Source organism: Chelonoidis abingdonii, chromosome 15, assembly GCF_003597395.2.
Source record: "Chelonoidis abingdonii isolate Lonesome George chromosome 15, CheloAbing_2.0, whole genome shotgun sequence".
Taxonomy (NCBI): Eukaryota; Metazoa; Chordata; order Testudines; family Testudinidae; genus Chelonoidis; species Chelonoidis abingdonii.
Window position 1 is genome coordinate 5,030,444 of NC_133783.1, and position 19,616 is coordinate 5,050,059.

Below are 19,616 nucleotides of genomic sequence, written 5' to 3' on the forward strand. Positions count from 1 at the left end.
AAACCAATGCTTTTCCCCTTCCGAAATCAAAGAACTCCACCTTTCGCAGTAGGTGAAATAAATAAAATAATAAAAACCTTTGACTGTAGAAGTTCACAAAAGGTTGCGATTAAAACAGTAAGACAAGCAAGATGATGGCAAGAATGATGTAATTCAAAATTGCCATATTTTAAAAGATCCAATATCTCATGATCGACCAGACAAACACTTTTGGTAGACTAGCACTAAATTACAGCACTAGTAAACTTGTCTAAGCGCTGCTCGTGAACCACTGAAGAGAAAGTTTTCACCCCTACCTTTTTTTGCGTTACTTACTGATAAAAATCTGCCTCTTTCGCTGCTTCTTCACATCTTTTTAGTGTCTTGGTATGTTGATTCTGTAGAGACTGTAGGTCTGACATGGCTTTCATACACTGGATCTTCAATCTTTCATAATCATGACTTGGTTTTGGACTAGGCCTGCCATGGAAGGGAAAAATAAAACCAGACTTTAATTATTACATCAGTGGAGATTTGTGAAGTGACTATCCAGTTACTATTTAGCAAGTAATCACTTCAAATCTTGAGATATTGCTTTAAAAAGTTACACTATTTAGAATCTATTACAGTGACAAATCAATTATTCAAGACTGACCCTGAGTCAATATGCCACAACTGAAAAAAAAAAGGCAATTCTCCTTCTACACCATTAATTTCTGCATACAGAATGACATTACATTTTTAGATTTTTAAAGTGTGCTATCAGAAGTCCCTGAGGACATGAATAAAGATTTTTTTTTTTAATTAAACACTATTACAAATTGATTCAAAGCTTCTTGGCAGCAATCACTTCTAAAACCCCACCCAACCAACCTCCTGCTCTGGAAAAAAACTAGAATAGCAATTTACCCTGAAGGTCACCAACTCTAGGGTTTGGTGGACTAGAGGGTGAGGAGTACATTTGGGACTGGAGCACCCCTCAGTTAAAACACATTCTAGCAGCCCCATATAAACCAGAGTTCAAATATCTCAGATACTGTGGAAATGTGAGGAGAGAGGCAGCCTCAAGAACATAAAACAATTCAGACGTTCTTAGCTACGTTAGCAGTGTTAAAATTTTGCCTGGAAATCAAGTGGTAGTCAGTAGAATCACAGAGCACAAGTTTAGTGAGCTTGCTATGGATTATCCCACTTAAAAAGCCAACTATCACATTTGGCACAAGTTATATTTTTGGGAGGCTTTATGGTTTTAAGGTCCTATGAAGAACTACAGCAAGATCTGCACCCTAGAAGAAAAGAGGCTCTTAAGTACTTATAATGCCACTGTTACCAAAATATTTAAATACCTCTCAGTCTTGAATTTATTTATCCTCACAACGCCCCTGTGAGGTAGAAGTACTTATCCCAGTTTTACAGATGGGAAATGGAAGCACAGAGATCCAAGGGCTTTTATATATTTATAAGGCTCCAGCAGTGCAGTTGCAGCTCCCCAAGAGGTAGTAGCTATGGTGACAGGAGAAGCCCTTCCATTGACACTGTACTGCAGGGGTAGGCAAACTTTTTGGGGTGAGGGCCACATCTGGGTGGGGAAAATTGTATGCAGGGCTGGGGCAGGGGTGCGAGAGGGAGTGCAGTGTGCAGGAAGTGGTTCAAGGCAAGGGGCTGGGGCAGAGGAGGGGTGTGGGGTGTATGAGGAGGCTCAGGACAGGGGTGCAGGAGGGATGTGGACTGCAGAAGAGGGCTCAGGGCAGGTGGTTGGGGTGCAGAAGCGGTTCGGGCTCTGGCCTGGCACCACCTACCTAAAGCAGCTCCAGGGTGGCAGTGGCATGCACTGGGGTCAAGGCAGGCTCCCTGCATGCCTGCCCTGGCCCCATGCCATGCCGCTCCGGGAAGCGCTGCTGCCCCTGGGGAGGTGGAGGGATCCGCATGTGCTACCCTTGCCACGCCTCCAGGTACCTCCCCCGAAGCTCTCATTGGCCGTGTTTCCTCATCCCCGTCCAATAGGAGCTCCAGGAGGGGGGGGTGCCTGGAGGCAAGGGCAATGCACTAAGCCTTCTGACTCCACACACGCCCCCCCTGGCCTGGGGGCCACAGTGAACTGGTGCCACCCGCTTCTGAGAGAGGAAAGGAGCCCGCCGCGCCAGGGGGGCAATCCTGCAGGCGGATCCAAAGCCCTGAGGGATCCGGCCTGTAGTTTGCCCACCCCTGCTGTAGCAATATCTACACTGGGAGTTCGGTCAGTATAATCAGCATCATTCAGAGACTTGCATTTTCCACATCCCATAGTGACATAGTTATACGAATGCAAGTTCGTAGCGCAGACCTGGGCCAAGTGACTTGCCAAAAGTCACATAGGCTCTGTGGTAGAACATGGATCTGAACCTGGCTCTGAAGAGTCTCAGACTGGCACCTTCACCACTTCATATTGATAGAGAGATACATACTGTAAAGAGATGTAACTCTTATAAAGAGATTATTTTATTTAACAACTCCTCAGACATGTATTAACAACCCATATACGTCTCCCAGGGACAAAAGAATTATTTTACAGAACAGAACTTGCCTGCTACTTAATTCAGTCAGTCACAGTTTACTCTGCTTTCCTGGGTTAGCCTGCCAGCCCTGATCTCCTCAAAGAATTTCAAATGGGTAACAAGTGCATGCATCTGTGACAGCACAGATTATCCACCTAACTCATGCTGCTCAATTCAACATCTGTCGAAGCGTTATGATCATATTTTAAGCTATTACAAATGAAGCATATAAAGATTTCAAAGACTCAATTTAACTGTATACATCAGATATGCTTCTACTAAATACTCCAAGAGTTTTATTTTATTCACATAAGATAATCATACTAATTTTTAAGAAAAAACACACCACTGATAGACTCTAAAGAGATGTGCAAATTACAAGCCACTCTAAATCAAGCTGACTTCAGAGACCAGAATCTAAAATTATATCAGAATGACTGGATAAAAGTAACTACAACAAGAACAACAACAAAAATCATCTACCTTGGCTGGCATTTATCAAGAACTCTAATACAACTCAAATTACTGAGCTAAGGCATGATGGAAAGGTTTTTTTCCGGAAACCCCCTAGTTGTGTGAAACTCTACTAATTTTGGTGTTGGAAACAAACCAAATTGGCAGTATTTTGTCTGAATGTGTTTTTGGCCCATTAAAAACTTTTGTAGAAACTCTGAATTAAACTCTTTTCTGTCTCTGGATAGCCACAATGTTTTTCCAAGACTGAGTTTTCTGGTTTCACAATGAAACATTTGATAGTCACATGATCTGTCTCCTGGGTCCCCTAAAAATCAAACTAGCCAGTCAGCAATGAAGAGAGCTGAGTGAAACTCTCTGATTTCTTTTTGAACCTGTTCAGTATCCTATCAAATTTGGTCAGTTGCCACTTTAGAGCACATTTCCCCACCCTCCAAATGCCAGCACTGCAAGCTCAGCCTGAAAAGTAACCCAGATTCTTTCTGCTTCAGACATAAACAGCAGTAACGAATCTGGAACTGAAATTTAACTGGCAGTTTGATTGATGAGGAAGAATGGAAGTGGTCTTTGCACAGCTGCAGAGGTGAGAATAGCAAAAACAAAATATTGCTCACATAAGATGTATAGACTTACAAAGAGTATGTGAGCAATAATAATGTGCCCATTTTATTTTATTTATTATTTAAGGAATAGAGCTATATTTTGACTGAAGAACTCAAAGTGAGTGATTGTGTCTCAGCATCTAACTCCCCTCTCCCAACATGAAACTGATCTTGGGAACAACCGTCTTGCCTGACAAATTGTAACTGCATTTAAAACTGAACTTCACATTATAGATGAACTTCCAATAACGAAGCAGGATTTTCATGAACACTATTTTTACATGTTCTCCCAACAAGAAAGCCAAGCAGCAGAATACCCCTTTATTAATAGTGCTGAATGAGTTATCAGCATTATCAACTGTTAGAAAGTATTTCCTTTTCAAAACCTTAAACCAAGTTACCAAAAATAAAAAAGTCATTCTACAATTAGCCACCCCCTGACAGAAGCATTCAGAACCCAATTATGACTTAAACGAAGCTTTAGGGTAAAATTATTGAAAGCAGACACCATCTGTCCAGAATAATTAAAATGATGTTAATTGAAGCACAGTTTAAATCCCAGTGAATATACTATACTTATTGAGTCCAATTAACACGTGCTCATATTAAGCTTGTAATCAGAAATGTACATTTGGCAAAATATTTCAGTGTGAGAGATGCAACCAAAAGGCAACTGATAAGCCTGTCTCAAAGGCAAACATTTGTTTTACTGTAAAGTGAAGAAAGAATGTCCTATGTCTCAAGCGAAGATGAAAGTTAATACTTAGAATCCTTACCTTATAAGACTCAGCTGGAAACAAACACATAGAAATACTGCAAGTGTACACAATCTAACCTACCTATGCAAAGGTGGTGCTAATAACAATGATGGCAGTACTTGTATCCTAGGTAGCTGGTCCAGATGTAAACAGAATAACGTTCTATATTGCCATTTTAGAGGTTTAAGCCCCACAAACTGAGGGCAATGTGGAAATGCAGATGGAATTATATTATAGATCAAAAAATCAAAGATCATAGTGCTACAGCAATACACATCCTTTTAAAACTATACAGCAGTCAGATCAGAGTTCAGATTTGGGCAATTTTACTTGCCCCCAAGTTGAGGAACTATATTCCCTAGAGCAGGGAGATTATTTTCATTAAAGAGATATTTGTTATATTTTATAGAAATGTCATAGTTTCAAAGAATATAAACAAATCTATACATCCAAAGCATAAGAATTATGGGTCAAATCCTGATTTGCCTCATATACAATAGAACCTCAGAGTTACAAACTGACCAGTCAACCATACACCTCATTTGGAACCAGAAGTACACAATCAGGCAGCAGCAGAGACCAGGGGAGAGGGAGGAGCAAATACAGAAATACAGTACAATACTGTATTAAAAGTAAAATACTAAAAAAATAAAGGGAAAGTTTAAGAAAGATTTGACAAGGTAAAGAAACTGTTTCTGTGCTTGTTTCATTTAAATTAAGATAGTTACAAGTAGCATTTTCCTTCTGCACTAATTTCAAAGCTGTTTTAAATCACTGTCCCGTTGTAAACTTTAGAAACAACAGCCATACGGTTTTGTTCAGAGTTACGAACAACCTCCATTCCCAAGGGTGTTTGTAACTCTGAGGTTCTACTAAATAATCCCCCCTGAAACTCCCTTTGGATTCCAATGGGATTGCCTTCGGTATACATCACGGCAAAATTGGGACCTGGTCACATTAGCAAGGAAATACAAACTAAGATGAATAACCAGTGCCTCTATTGCTGGCAATATCTCCCAGCAGCTTGAGAATGTTTACATTTACTATCTCCCCTCTACGTGCAGTAATTGTTACAGACTACACACAATGTACTGTCAGCTCTCAAATGCAGCTTTCATTTTTGTGTTTCAAATTCTTTAAGGAAAAAATATTAATAAGGGCAATTAGAATAGTACCTGTAAGCATGTAACCTACTCCTTCAACGCATAAACTCTAGCCAAATCCTGGCCACACCACCATGTACATGCTGCACAATATATGTACATGCACACACAGTCACTGACAGATGTTACTTTAGCGTGAGCAATCCTGCTTTTACCCAGCAGGATGCCAAGTATCAGACAGCACTGCTTTTGCTCTTTTCAGGAGCTAAATGTGTGGCAACTCAGAACTCAGTTCAGCTAGCACTCTCTAGCATGGCAGCACACACCCTACTTTTGAAGCAACCAATCCCCTTTTCCAGCATACTCCACTTGTATAGAAGTGATTTTAAACCCCCTCATCATGACACGCCAGGATCTCAGTTTGTCAATTCTACCCGTCTACACCCACAAGCAGAAGGAAAAGCACAGGTATAATAAAAGCTAACAAAAAAACAAACACTTACATTAACAGCTGGGGGGAAATTTAAGGACAAAACATTTTTTCAACACACACATACAGATTTGGGTTGACCAAAACGTTTAAAGAATTTGACAAATTGTTTCTGTCAAAAAAAAACAAACTGAAAAAACGTTTTGTTTCAACATTTTAAAAACATTTTAACTTTTTCACCTGAAATAACTTTTCATATGAATTGTACTTCAAATTCTTTAATAAAAAGGAAATGAGGCAAAACCACAAAAACTAAACAAAATGTGTCCTTCTGGGTCAAACAATATTATTTACTTTTTCTTTTTGGTTTGGCCACTGAAGCGGAGGGAAAAAGACAGTTACCTTTTCCGTAACTGGTTTTCTTCAAGCTGTGTTGCTCATGTCTATTCTACAATAGGTGTGCGTGCTCACCACGTGCACTGGTGCCAGAAGTTTTTCCCCTAGCAGTACCCCTAGGGGAGCGCCCTAGTGAATCTGGAGTGATGCCTCTTGCCAGACAACTCCGACAGAGGGAAAGGAGGGCGGGATGTGGAATGGACATGAGCAACACATCTCGAAGAACACCAGTTACGGAAAAGGGAACTGTCTTTTCTTCTTTGAGTGACTACTCACATGCATTCCACAATAGGTGATTCCAAGCTATATCTACTGGAGGTGGGAAGGAGTTCACAAACTCTCAGGACGGAGAACAGCCCTAGCAAACCCAGCGTCCTCCCTGGTCTGAGAGACCATCACATAATACGAGGTGCATATGTGAACTGAAGACCAAGTGGCAGCCCTACAAACGTCCTGGATGGGGACATGGGTCAAAAAGGCAGCTGACGAGGCCTGCACCCTAGTCGAGTGTGCCTTCACAATTGGTGGTGGAGGGATTCCCGCCAGGTCATAAAAGGTACGCATGCATGAAGTGATCCAACTGGAGAGCTGCTGAGTGGAGATCGGCTGACCTTTCGTGCACTTGTCCGAGGCGATGAACAGTTGCAAGAACTTCCTGAACGGCTTAGTCAGCTCCAGATAAAAAGCCAGAACTTGTCTCACATCCAGTGTGTGGCGGTGGCGATCCTCACTGGATGCATGGGGCAGAGGATTGGCAGAAAAATGTCCTGACCCATGTGATAGGTGGAGACCACCTTCGGGAAGGGTGTGGGCAGAGCTGGACCTTATCTTTATGAAATACCGTGGATGGGGGCTCAGAGGTCAGGGCCCTGAGTTCTGAGACCAGCCTAGCCTACGTGATCGCAACCAGGAAGGCCACTTTCCAAGAGAGGTGTGACTAGGAGCACATGGCTAGCAGCTCAAACAGGGGCTCCGTGCAACACCAGGTTTAGGTCCCGTTGTGGGACTGGGGGCCTAACATATGAGAAGAGATGATCCAACCCCTTAAGAATCGGCCAGTCATAGCATGGAGAATACCATGTAGCCTTGCACCGGCAGATGGAAGGCCAATATGGCCGCCTGGGACACCTCGACTGACAAAGGCGCCAGGCTCTGGTCTTTAAGGTGAAGGAGGTAGTCCAGAATAAGCTGGATCGGGGTGGCCACCAGGGAAACGCCCCGCTCATCCACCCATCTGGAAAACTGAGACCACTTTGCCAAGTAGGCTCAACGCATAGAGGGCCGTCTGCTTTCTAGGAGGACACACTGAAACCCTTCCAAGCACGTCCTTTCCTCCCTACCTAACCGTTGAGCAGCCACACCTTGAACCGGGGTGAGCGACGATTCTGCCGAGTCACGAACTAGTCCACCTGGGGAGTTCCCCACCCTTGGAAAAGTCTGTGCACCACCTCTGGGTGGAGAGACCACTCATGCTGAGAGGAGAAGTCCCTGCTCAAGCGATCTGCCCATGCGTTCCAGAAGCCCAGCAGATGGAAGTCCTGTAGGCAGATATTGTGAGCTATACAAAAGTCCCACAGCCTGAGGGGTTCGTGGCAGAGGATTGGGCCCCGCCTTGTCTGTTGATGTAGAACCTCGAAGCCGTGTTGTCGATGAGGACCCTGACCAATCGGCCCTCCAGGTGTGAGCGGAAGGCCAGATCCTGAGCTGAACACAGACCTTGAGGCTCCCCATCCCAGATCCGAGGCGTCAGACACCAGTTTGAGCAACGGGGTCCTGCCTCTGAACGGGACCCCTTGGAGCATGTTTCTCAGGGAGCACCACCACCGTAGGCAGGTGATCACTGGCTCGGGCACTGTGAGGATGGACTTTGTCCATTCTGTCCCTGGCTTGGGAGAACTCCGAAGCCAACCAGAACTGGAGGGGCCTCATCCTGAGTCCGGCATGACGGACTACATACGTGCCCGCTGACATGTGACCCAAGGGCTGGAGGCATGCTCTGGCTGTCACCAGAAACCTTGTGACCGTGTTGATGAGCCCCTTCAGGGTCTCAAACCTGTTCGGTGGGAGGGAGGCTCTTGCAGATGAGGCATCCAGGACTGCCTCAATAAACTCTGTGTGTTGTACCAGGACTAATGTGGACTTGGTATTGTTTATCAACAGGCCCAAAGTGGTGCACATGGACAGAAGCCACATGATCCCACACCTGCAACCAAGATTTCCCCTTGACCAACAAGTCGTCCAGATAGGGGAAGATCTGGACCCCCTACTCCCCAGCGCCTGAGGTAAGCCCCCACCACCGACATACATTTTGTGAATACCCATAGGGCAGTGTACAGGCCAAAACGGAGAACCGTAAATTGATAGTGTTCCTGCCCCGTGAAACGGAGGAAGCGTCTGTGCCCCTTGAATATATGAACGTAGAAGTACGTGTCCTGCAGATCGAGGGCGGCGTACCAGTCCCCGGGATCCAGGGAGGGTACGATGGAGGCCAGGGAGACCATGCGGAACTTGAGCTTCACCATATACTGGTTCAGGCCTCACAGGTCCAAGATGGTCCTGAGCCACCTTTGGCCTTTGGGATAAGGAAATACCGGGAAGAGTACCCTTTGCCTATTAACTCCCTCAATACCGCTTCCACCGCTCCTAGGCCCAGGAACCGCACCACCTCCTGCTCGAGCAGAACCTCATGTGAGGGGTTCCCAGGAGGGATGGGGGTTAGGGGGAAGAAGTAAACTGGAGGGTGTAGCCCCGGAGATGGTGTTGAGGACCCATTGGCCAGAGGTCAGCTGTGACCACTCCAGGAGGAAAGCGCACAACCAATTGGAGAAGGGAAGCTTTTTTGAGGGTGGATCCCTGATGACAACTGGCAGGGTGCCCCCGGGTGTCCCATCAAAACCGCCTTTTCCCTGCTTGTTTGCCCTTGGAGGACCCAGGCTATGGGGCAGGCCGAGACTGTCTCCTGGGGGCGCCTCTTATAGTCCCACGACTTCTTATAAGCAGTCTCGTATTTTGAATGGGTGGCTTGAGCAGGAGTCTGCTGCGGCTTCAACTTAGGTTTAGCCAGAGCTGGAACATAGAGACCCAGAATCTGGACTGTTGTGCGGGAGTCTTTCAGGCCATGCAGCTTTGTATCCATTTGTTCCATAAATAGAGCTTTGCCATCACACAGGAGGTCCTGCACGGAGGTCAGCACCTCACTGGACAGCCCAGAGAGCAGGAGCTATGATGCCCTTCTCGTGGACACCATGGAGGCCATGGACCATGCAGCCGTGTCCACTGAATCTGAAGCTGCCTGCAGGGTTGCCCTGGCAGCTGCTGTGCCCTCCTCCACCAGCGCTTTGAACTCCTTCCTGTCGTGCTCCTGGAGGGAGTCCTCGGACTTGGGCACGGAGCCCCACAGACTGAACTCATATTGGCCCAGGAGAGCCTGGTGGTTTGCCATCTGTAACTGGAAGCTCGAGGATGAATAAATTTTTTCTTCTAAATGAGTCCAGCCAGCTTGAATCTTTATTTTTCGGTGCAGGGGCTGGTTGGCCCTGCCGTTCCCTGTGGTTGACTGATTCGACCACCAGGGAGTTAGGAACAGGGTGAGTGTATAAGTGTTCATGCCCCTTGGTGGGTACAAAGTACTTGCGTTCCACTCTCTTAGAGATAGGGTCAATGAGGCCGGGGTTTACCACAGGGCATTTGAAATTTTTGCCACCCCTTCATGGAGAGGCAAGGCCACCCTGCCCGATGCCAAGAAGGACAGTACATTAAACAGGGAGTCCGAAGGCTCCTCCATCTCCTCTGCTTGGAGGTGGAGGCTTGATGCCACCCTTTTTAAGAGTTCTTGGTGGGCCCTAACGTCCTCCTGTGGGACAGAGGGAGGAGGGGCCATAATCGCCTCATCCAGGGAGGGTGAAGAGACCGGCATGGTACTTTGCGTGTCCACCGGCACCAGAAGGTCCACCACCTGGTCGGTCTTTGGGCACAGTGGCAAGGATGTATGTCCCACCAACTCCTTCCTTGGAGGTCTGGAGAGGGAGGCCGATGGTCCTTCTGAGGCTGTTCGGCCTGGCCCATCGATGGACAACTACAAAGGTAGGCCAGGCTGACACGTGACTTGCTACTGTCCCTGGACCAGGAGAAGCAGTGGCACTGGGAGCAATGCCGACCATGGGACCACAATCCCAACGTGGAGGACCAGTACCATCAGTAACAACTGCTCCATGATTGGCTTCGGCGGGAGACCTGCGAAGACGAGACACAGGTGATTGATGCCCGGGGCCGCAGAGGCGGTGCTGTGGCAGGATCCTGGAGTGGGACAACGAACAGGAATGACGTCGATGTTTGTGCTATGACTGACTGCGACAGTCCCCGTCCCCCCAGACGGGGACCTTTGGTGTCATCTGCCTTGGTCCTGTCGGTGTTCACTCCTCGAGGTGGAGCAGAGCAAAGAGTCTTGGTCAAACAGAACCCAACCAGACAGCCTGGTGGGTGTCAAGGGCGATCCACATGGACTCTATCCTGAACGGTCGCTGGGCAACGAATGGCGTCAGAAACGTTCTCTCAACCGAGACTGGTACTGAGCCGGGGGTGATTGTGGAGATCCCAGCAGCAGCTTGCCTCTGGAGCACGGGACCAATATCAGCGGTGCTCCAGTGTGGAGGGCATCTGGACACCCAGGGAGGCCTGCTCCGTATTGGCCGGGCTACTCCATTCGAGTCAGAGGCCTAACGGCCAGTGGGGTCGAGGACTGCCCAACATGGGTCTAGCCTCTGTCCTGGGTTTACTCCAGTGCTGCAGCAAAGAAGGCCTCTTCCTAGCCTTCCTGGCATGCCCCGTAGATGGGGAGCAGTGCCGACTAGTCGATCACACTGAAGAGTTGCTGCGCACCAACACTGCAATGCCGACTAGGAGCCACATGCCGGAGCCGATTCCATCAGAATAGCCCGGAGCTTAATGTCCCTTTCTCTCTTGGTCCGAGGCTTAAACGGCTTGCAAATCTTGCAGTGATAGCTGAGATAGGTTCCCTCAAACAGCATAAACAGGCCATGCGTGGATCACTCACTGGCACAGATCACCTACAAGTGTTGAACGACTTAAAATCCGCGGGATGGGGCATGCCCCGGCCCGGGTACACCAAACTAACCTAACCTAACTTAACTACAGGTACCATACACTGAATGAACAAGCAGTTTTGGGGATGATCTACAGCAAAGCTGCAGCAGAGCAGTTCCAAAGCACCTTCACTCATGGCAAGAAGAAACTGAGGGTGGGGGGAGTGCACAGCGCCCGTTATACCACGTCATGGAGGCATCACTCCAGGGGTTGCTAGGGTGCTCCCCTACTGGTACTTCTAGGGGGAAAACGTCCGGCACTGGTGCATGTGGTGAGCATGCGCACCTACTGTGGAATACACATGAGTAATCACTCGAAGAAGAAAAAATGGATATTCACACAGCTCTACTTACACTGTCTGGGCTCAACCCTGGGGTCCTACAGAGATCAATGGGAGTTTTGCATGGGGAAGGACTGGAAAATGGAAATTAAAAGTAATGAAAAGTATTATCAAGGAGTTTTTTTTTTTAAAGAATGAAAGTGAAATCAACTCAATCTATTCATTTCCTATTTCTGAAATCCCTTTAACTGTTTGGAAGCTAGTACCTATCCCTTTTTAAAATGGGGTGTTTAAACACTGGTCAACCACAATATTTATTTTTAAAAAGTAGTTCTTAACACTGTGAAAAGCTTATAAGTGTATTTTCCATTGCACACATTTCCTGTACCTATAGCAGTGGATTGATCTCTTGTTAAAAAAAAAACAAAAACAAAAAAAAAACTTGGCATTCAAAAAGCCCAACAGAATCTTATAATAATATCCTGACTTATATTACAATAAATTATTGTTATAAATAGTCAAGCAGCCAAATCCTTAAATCAGGCAAACTCAGTCTGCTTCAAATGGGAGTTCTTCCTGAGTAAGACTAAGTGAAAACTTAATAACTTCAGGATTTGACGAAATGATACATAAAAACACTTGGGATATCCTTTGACAGAATATGTGACAGAAGTTCAAAGGGTTTAATGCTTATTAAGTAAGTCTCATAGCACCCGTGTGAGGTAGGCAGAATGGCTGGCTCAGAGACTGGTAATGGAAAACAGCCTTTCAACTCCAGTTCACTGGTTCAAATCCTGACCACATTCAGAGGAACTCAAAGTTTGCAGTTAACAGTCTTGCTTCTAATACTCAGGTTAGCAGAGACTCCATAACAATAGGCATCAACAATGAGAGATGGGGAAACTGAGGCATACAGTAAGATTTGCCTCAGGCCTCCCAGGAAGTCTGTGCTTTGCAAATGCATTTCAGCATCCAGTGGCCATGGGACTAATTTACTCCAGGGCTCAACATATTTCCCTGACAAGTACTATGTTGAGGACTGAGTCTACTAGTGATGGTGGAAAATACCTCTACTAGCATAGCCCTTCAAACCCATGTTTCTATAGGTTCACATCCTCGCTCCTCCAAAACAAACCAACCTTTCCCCCATCTCCACTCACCTCTCTTGGAGGCCTCATACTCTGAATTAATGCTTCCCACCTAACAACAACGGTTTGCTAGGCAGCCCCCTTTTCAAATTAAAACAATGAATATTGCGGTTGCCCAGGCTTAGTTTATTGGGGGTGGTACTAATTATTTAAATTTGTGTTCCTAGCATTGCTTGATGGAGAGTTGCACATTAATAGTGTGCAGCCCCCACAATCAGTATATCCTCCATCCCCAGTAAGCTAGTGCTGGGGAGCCCCCTTTTCCTATAAGGGATTTTGTGTTGGGGCATATCTCTATGGAGGGCTCTATTGCTGCCGCTAGTCCATCTGCCCTGTTCTCACACAGAAAGCTGCTGGCTTCCTCTCTTACTCCCAAAGAGAAGTGGTTCGGATCTTGCTCTGCTCCTTGGCTTCCTCTCCTTTGCTTTGTAAACAGAAGCAGCTCTATCCATTCTGCCCACTGACTTTCTCCTCCCCTTCTCAATAACATTAGCTGTGACTTCTTCACCCCTCCTCTCCAAGGAAGGAGCAAGTCACTTTCCAGCCCTAAGGAACCCACGCACTGTGGGCAAGTGGGTTTTACAAGTGTTTTATATACTCTCCACAGCAGAACTCTTGGAGTGGAAGAGATGTTCACCCCTCTCTTTCTAATCATTAGCTCAGAAGCAATGAGCAGTAATAGGTGGCTCTTAATCCTACATGTGGTCACCCAGTTTCCCCTGAGGATTCCAGGAAGAAATTAGGAGAACACTGTTCCCCAGATGACATAGGACCTTGTGGTTGGTCTCAGCCCCCCAAAAAACTACAAAGATAAGTGGTGAGAGGACACTCAGGTCTGTGGAGAATGGACTCATACCCAATGACACATGAATTTCCATGGACTGGAGAGCTGCCAACCCTCATTTGAACCCAACAGTAAAGTGGGTTTGAAAAATGCCTTTCTATAGGCACTTGACATTTGTCTTTTGTTGAGGTAACACCCAGGGACTACAAAGCTGTATCTTTTCACCATCCACGAGTCAGCAACAAATATTAGTGCCAAGTGTATACATTCTGGGAGTGATATAAACACATTTTGCAATCTAATTTTTTATTTATTTATTTTTTTCTTTTTTACCTGCAGTCATCGAAGGTTGATCCAGGAGATGAAAGTGCAAGGCGCTTGCGTAACTCATCCCTCTCGCGTGTAACCTGGCGGAGCTGAAATAAAATAGTCTCTAGTTTCTCATTCATCTGCCTTGTGTCTAAGAAAGGTGGTGGGGATGATGCTTTGCCTGTCGTACCTGATAAGAATATAAACATTCTGATTAGATTGTCAGATAACTTCTCAAGGCTTGAACGAATAATATATTTTCATTATAATCAGCCAGGCTAAATGGATAAAAACCATGCATAAGAATTTTGTTTTTTTTTTTCTTTTCTTTTTTTTAAAAACAAGCTGCAGTCCTGCATGCCGGCTCGTGAGGTTCCAATGAACTCACTCAGACTGTGAGTGGGTGCAGGGATCTGAAAATGCAGACTGGTTTGCAAGATCGAGGCCCTTACATACTTGTTGGTGACTCTGACAAGTCAAGGTGGTAGAAGTGCAAGGCATTTTATGGGAAACAGGTAGCAACACACAGAGAGGCCTCTGCGTACACTGAATATTTGTTCCAATTACAGACACTGGTTGCCAGCTGCTGGTGTGGCTGCACTATTGCAAATCCCTATTATGGGCAAAGCTGTTACTGACAATGGTGAAGCCTATTTCATGGATGAAACTGGAATAAGTTCCATCAGTGCATGTAGCAGCTTTGCTAATCTACACCAGGAACAACAAAAATGCAGCTGCTCCAGAATTCCACCCCACTTTCTGCAACACACATACACACACACTTAACTATATACATTCACTGTTTTGCAAAGTACTGTATTACAATTGACACTCTCTTTAAAATAACTTGACCTTTAGTTAACTATTTGCCACCACTGATGATGCAGGATAAGCCCAAAATAAAACATGGAAAGCCTGAAACATTTTGAGACAGTCTCTCAAGCTTCACTAAATCGGCTGCCAGGATAGAATCCATACCCAAACATTGTGGATTAAGATGGTACAAAAATCCATAAAGACATTAAACATTGTATAACAACTTTAACATTCAAAAAGAAACTGGTATGTAATACCTGTACTGAGTGACAAAATGATTCAATACCCCATTACACAACAGATTAATCCAGTACATTTGAAATATGCCTTTAAAAAAATATATATCAAAAGGTACATATGAAAATTCTTGCATTACATTTTAAATATTATTTTCTAAAATGAGTTAATCACATATTTATCAAGCTGAATTACATGACAGCCTCCCAAATGGGTTGTCACACATCAGGTTTAGATGGCTGTATCACTCTTGTTTTTTAAATTTCAGCAGTGACTGACGGTGCACATTCCCTCAGATAGCTATAAACATCCATGGATCAGGTCACTGCAAGAAGAGGTTAATTTCCAGCCAAGACTTGTTAATTTGAAGTATTTTGTTTCAAAACATCCTGGCATTAAATTCAGTTGTAATTTTAGCTCTGCCAGCTAATTTGTCAGATTCTAATCTTAGATGCAGGTCACAGATGAGAAGTTATAATCTAGAGCTATGTTGAGATTTGTAATTCTGTAATTTTCTAATGCAGTTTTCCACAACAAAAACTGACAATTTGCCTAAGGTATAATTTTTAAAAAAAATAACATACAGATGAAGGATTTTAAAGTGAAGCCTTGTTAAAATGTGCTCTTATTATAATCACACCTGCTTTCATCTGAGGCCCTCAAAGCACACTACCAAGATAGATAGTATGATATAGCATGGCCAGAGGCAGCAGGAGAGTGATAGATGGGAGATATGTAAGCCTCAGGATAAGAGCCTTATTCCCTATAGAAGGAAGAGAGGCTGCTACAGATTAATTAGAGAGCTTGACACCAATTAAGCCAATTAGAGCACCTGAAGCCAGTCACCTGATAAAACCCCCCTGCTTCACTCAGACAGTTGGAGGAGTGGAAGCAGAGTGGTTTGGTGTTGGTGCCAAGAACAGTTTGGAGGAGAGCAGTCTGAAGGAGTTGAAGCAGAGCTGTTTAGTGCTGGAGCGGAGAGCAGTTTGGAGAAGTGCTGTGGCAGGCGAGAAGACCAAGACCGTAGGTAAAGTGAAACCCAGCTTGTGCAGAGCAGAGAGACTCTGCAGACACAAGAGGTTGGGAGAAACTTGGCCCAAGTGGAGAGAGAGCAGGAAGCCCCACAAGCTGAAGGGCCAGAGAGGGAAGCAGCCCAGGGGAAGGAATCACTAGTTCAAGTGGTTCACTGTTGTCCCTGGAGTAGAGGACAGGCCAGGGTCCCTCCCTTTCCACTCCTGTTTTCTGGGACATTAGTGGGACAGCTGATACCCCAGTTTAACGGTGAGAAACAGCACCCTGAACCCCCTACAAGAGGACAAAGCGCGGGACCCATCATAATGGTGCTGCCAATTTGGCACAGTAGTTATCTCCATTTTAAGGATAGGCAGCTTGAAGCACAAAAATTTCAAAAATGCTACTGATTTTGGGTGCGTTACTTGAAACATTATATTTCCAATTTTCAGAAGAGCTAACCACACAATTTCAAATGAATCAATGGACTCCCAGCATTTCTGAAAATTATGCCCACCGTCTCTCAGATAAGGAACACAAAAACTGAGGGAACAAAAATCAATGGCAATTTGAAAATGTTGGCTTAGGTCCGTGGTTTTCAAACTGTGGGTCGCGACCCAATACCGGATAGTGAAATGTAAGGCAGTGGATTGTGGTGGATATGGTCGGCATCACTGACCAGGCCATTAGAAGTCCCATTGGTGGTTCTGCCCAGTTAAGACAGGCTAATCCCTACCTGTTCTGACATCACACTGCACCCCTGAAGCAGCCAGAAGCAGGACCAGCTCCTAGGATCACTACCCCTACCCTGAGCACTGGCTCCGCATTTCCATTGGCCAGGAACCAGCCAATGGGAGCTAGGGGGCGGTGCCTGTGGGCAAGAGCTGCACAGAGCCACTTGCGAGCCTCCCCCTAGGAGCCAGACATGCTGCTGGCCACTTCCAGGGCGCACTGCAGCCCATGGTGCCAGGACAGGCAGGAAGTCTACCTTAGCACCCCTACTGCATTGCTGACAGGTAGCTGCCTAAGGTAAGCCCAGGCCCCAGCCCCAGCCCTGAGCCTCCCCCAGAGCCTCTTCCTGCACCCTAAACCCCTCATCCCCACCCACCCCAAACCCTAGATCCCCAGCTCTGTTGGGTCACGAGCATCAACAATTTTCTTCAACTGAGTCACCAGGAAAAAAAAAAAGTTTGAAAACCACTGGTTTAGGTGACTTACTCAACACAACATAACAAGAAATAGTTGGGAGCAGAATCAACACATGCTTAGACATAAAGAACAGTCCTTTTTGGTGTTCAGTAAGAAAGCCTGTGCTTACCACAAGATAAACCATTAATTTATTAAAAAATAAGTGTAAGAAGAAATCCAATGCACTGTGTGGTTTTGCTAGGTTAGAAATAATAGAAGGCAGATATGTTTGGCTCTACAAGAACCCACTGTGTCTTCTTTCTCTGATATTTTTAAGTTGGAGATTCAGCATCACATTATTCCGTACGGTACGCTCCCAACTCTGATTGATTTCAGGGCACTGAACAATCTAGATATCAAAGATAGTTGTGTAAGAACTCAGTTTGGCAGTATCTCTGCTATCCCATAGTTTTACTTTATAAACTCTCTGCAGTTCTCCATGGTTTGAATGTGGTACAGAGGCTATATTTCAACTGTTCATGTTCTAGGACAGGGGTTCTCCAATTTCATTCCACTGCAACCCCCCTTCTGAAGACACAAATTACTACGCAACCCCAGCAGGGGGGACCGAAGGCTGAGCCATGCCACCCTGAGTGGGGGAGGGCCAGAGCCCAAACCCCACTGTCCCGGGTGGGGAGAACCAAAGCCAAAACCAAGGGCAAGGGATCTGTAACCTGAGCACTGCTACCCAGGGCTGAAGCCCTCAGGCTTCAGCTTTGGCCCTGAGAGATGGGGCTCGGGCTTCTGCCTAGGGCCCCAGCAAATCTAAGCCAGCCTTGGCAACCCCATTAAAACATGGTTGCATCCCACTTTGGGGTTCCGACCCACAGTTTGAGAACTGCTGTCCTAGGCAAATGGACTGAACTGAATGCATGTCATTGTGACCCATATTCCTATACTGCTAGGACTTCACCTGTTGTCCCAGTGTATTGAAGATCTGATCCCTTTGTCTTTGGTCACCAAAACAGGTACATCCTGGGGAGTGGCAACGTAAGTAATATGCAAGCAGCAGCTACATGGCACATCCCAACTAGCTTTTTAAAATATTGTAATGAACAAGTCAACTAATTTCATTAGACTGTGAACTCTCTGAGGCAGAGATCACCCTTCTACTCTGTGGCCCAGACAGAAAAAGATACCTAAATACATACGTGACTTTACTACAATAGGACAACTTATGCTTTGAGTTATGCATTCGGAAGGAACCTACTGGATCAGGGCCTATGTTTGTACAGCACCTTGCTCAATTGTGTTCCTGTGATTACTGGAGTGTCTAGCTCAGGGGCAGGCAACCTGTGGCATGCGTGCCGAATGCGGAACACCAGCTGATTTTCAGTGGCACTCACACTGTCCGGGTCCTGGCCACCTGTCTGGGAGGGCTCTGCATTTTAATTTAATTTTAAATGAAGCTTCTTAAACATTTTTAAAACTTGATTTACTTTACGTACAACAATAGTTTAGTTATATATTATGGATTTATAGAAAGAGACCTTCTAAAAACGTTAAAATGTATTACTGGCACACGAAACCTTAAATGAGAGTGAATAAATGAAGACTCGGTACACCACTTCTGAAAGGTTGTCAACCCCCAGTCTAGCTGTTCAGGCAAAGTATTTATATACTGCATGTTTATTAATATACGGCTAAATATTTCAGGTACCAATTTAGTACTATCACAACAAAAATGGAAGAACTAGTAACCACGAGAACTGTTCTGAAGTCAATCTAGGGCAGAAATAGATACCCCTAAACTGAATGCTCATTGGACTATCTTCAACTTGATTTGCAAATGAGCCTCCTCCACATCCCTACCTCAACCCATAAGGTTCCCCCAATCCATCTTTAACAAATTCACAAATGTCACCACTGAGTAAAATTAAGGTCCATCTCCTTGAGATGGTTTTTTCAATCCCAATGAAAAGTTTGGCATCATTTTGGCAAGGATAACTACTCATACACAATATTTTTTACTGGACCAACTTCTGTTGGTGGAAGGTGCAAGCGTCCAAGCTACACAGAACTCTACCTAAAAAGCTTGTACCGCCCACTGGCAAAACGTGGTCCAATAAAATATATTACTTCACCTACCTTCTCTCTCATATCCTGGGACCAACATGGCTACAACAATACTGCAAACACACATAAAATAACAGTAGTAAACTACATGCAAAATGATGGGTTTGTAATGCAAAGAAATGGCGGGGAACAGTATTTCAGGTTGGTGGTTTGCTTTAACTAGCAACAGGTACATAAAATGATCTAGATGGGATAAACAGAGAAGTACAAAAGGAGGGAAAAAAGATCTGGAACTATTTCTTGTTTGTAATGATGTGGACATATGCTGAGAAACAGCATTGCTTAATGGTTATGCACAGACCTAGAACAAACATGCATTCTAATCCCAGCTCTGCTACAGATTTGCTGCATGTTTTTTAGGCAACTAGCTCTTTCTGCAGCAGCCTAC

General features: G+C 45.2%; 1 protein-coding gene across 2 annotated transcripts in view; it reads right to left on the minus strand.

The window, feature by feature from the left end:
• The window catches only part of DLG5 (discs large MAGUK scaffold protein 5), a 209,991-nt gene that overhangs the window by 84,765 nt on the left and 105,610 nt on the right, over positions 1-19,616 (minus strand). For both annotated transcript variants that reach the window (XM_032783051.2, XM_032783052.2), the window contains exons 3-4: positions 13,925-14,090; positions 316-459 (exon numbers count right to left, since the gene is read on the minus strand). In XM_032783051.2, the coding sequence (XP_032638942.1) occupies positions 316-459; positions 13,925-14,090 (310 nt within the window). The remainder of the gene's footprint in view (positions 1-315; positions 460-13,924; positions 14,091-19,616) is intronic.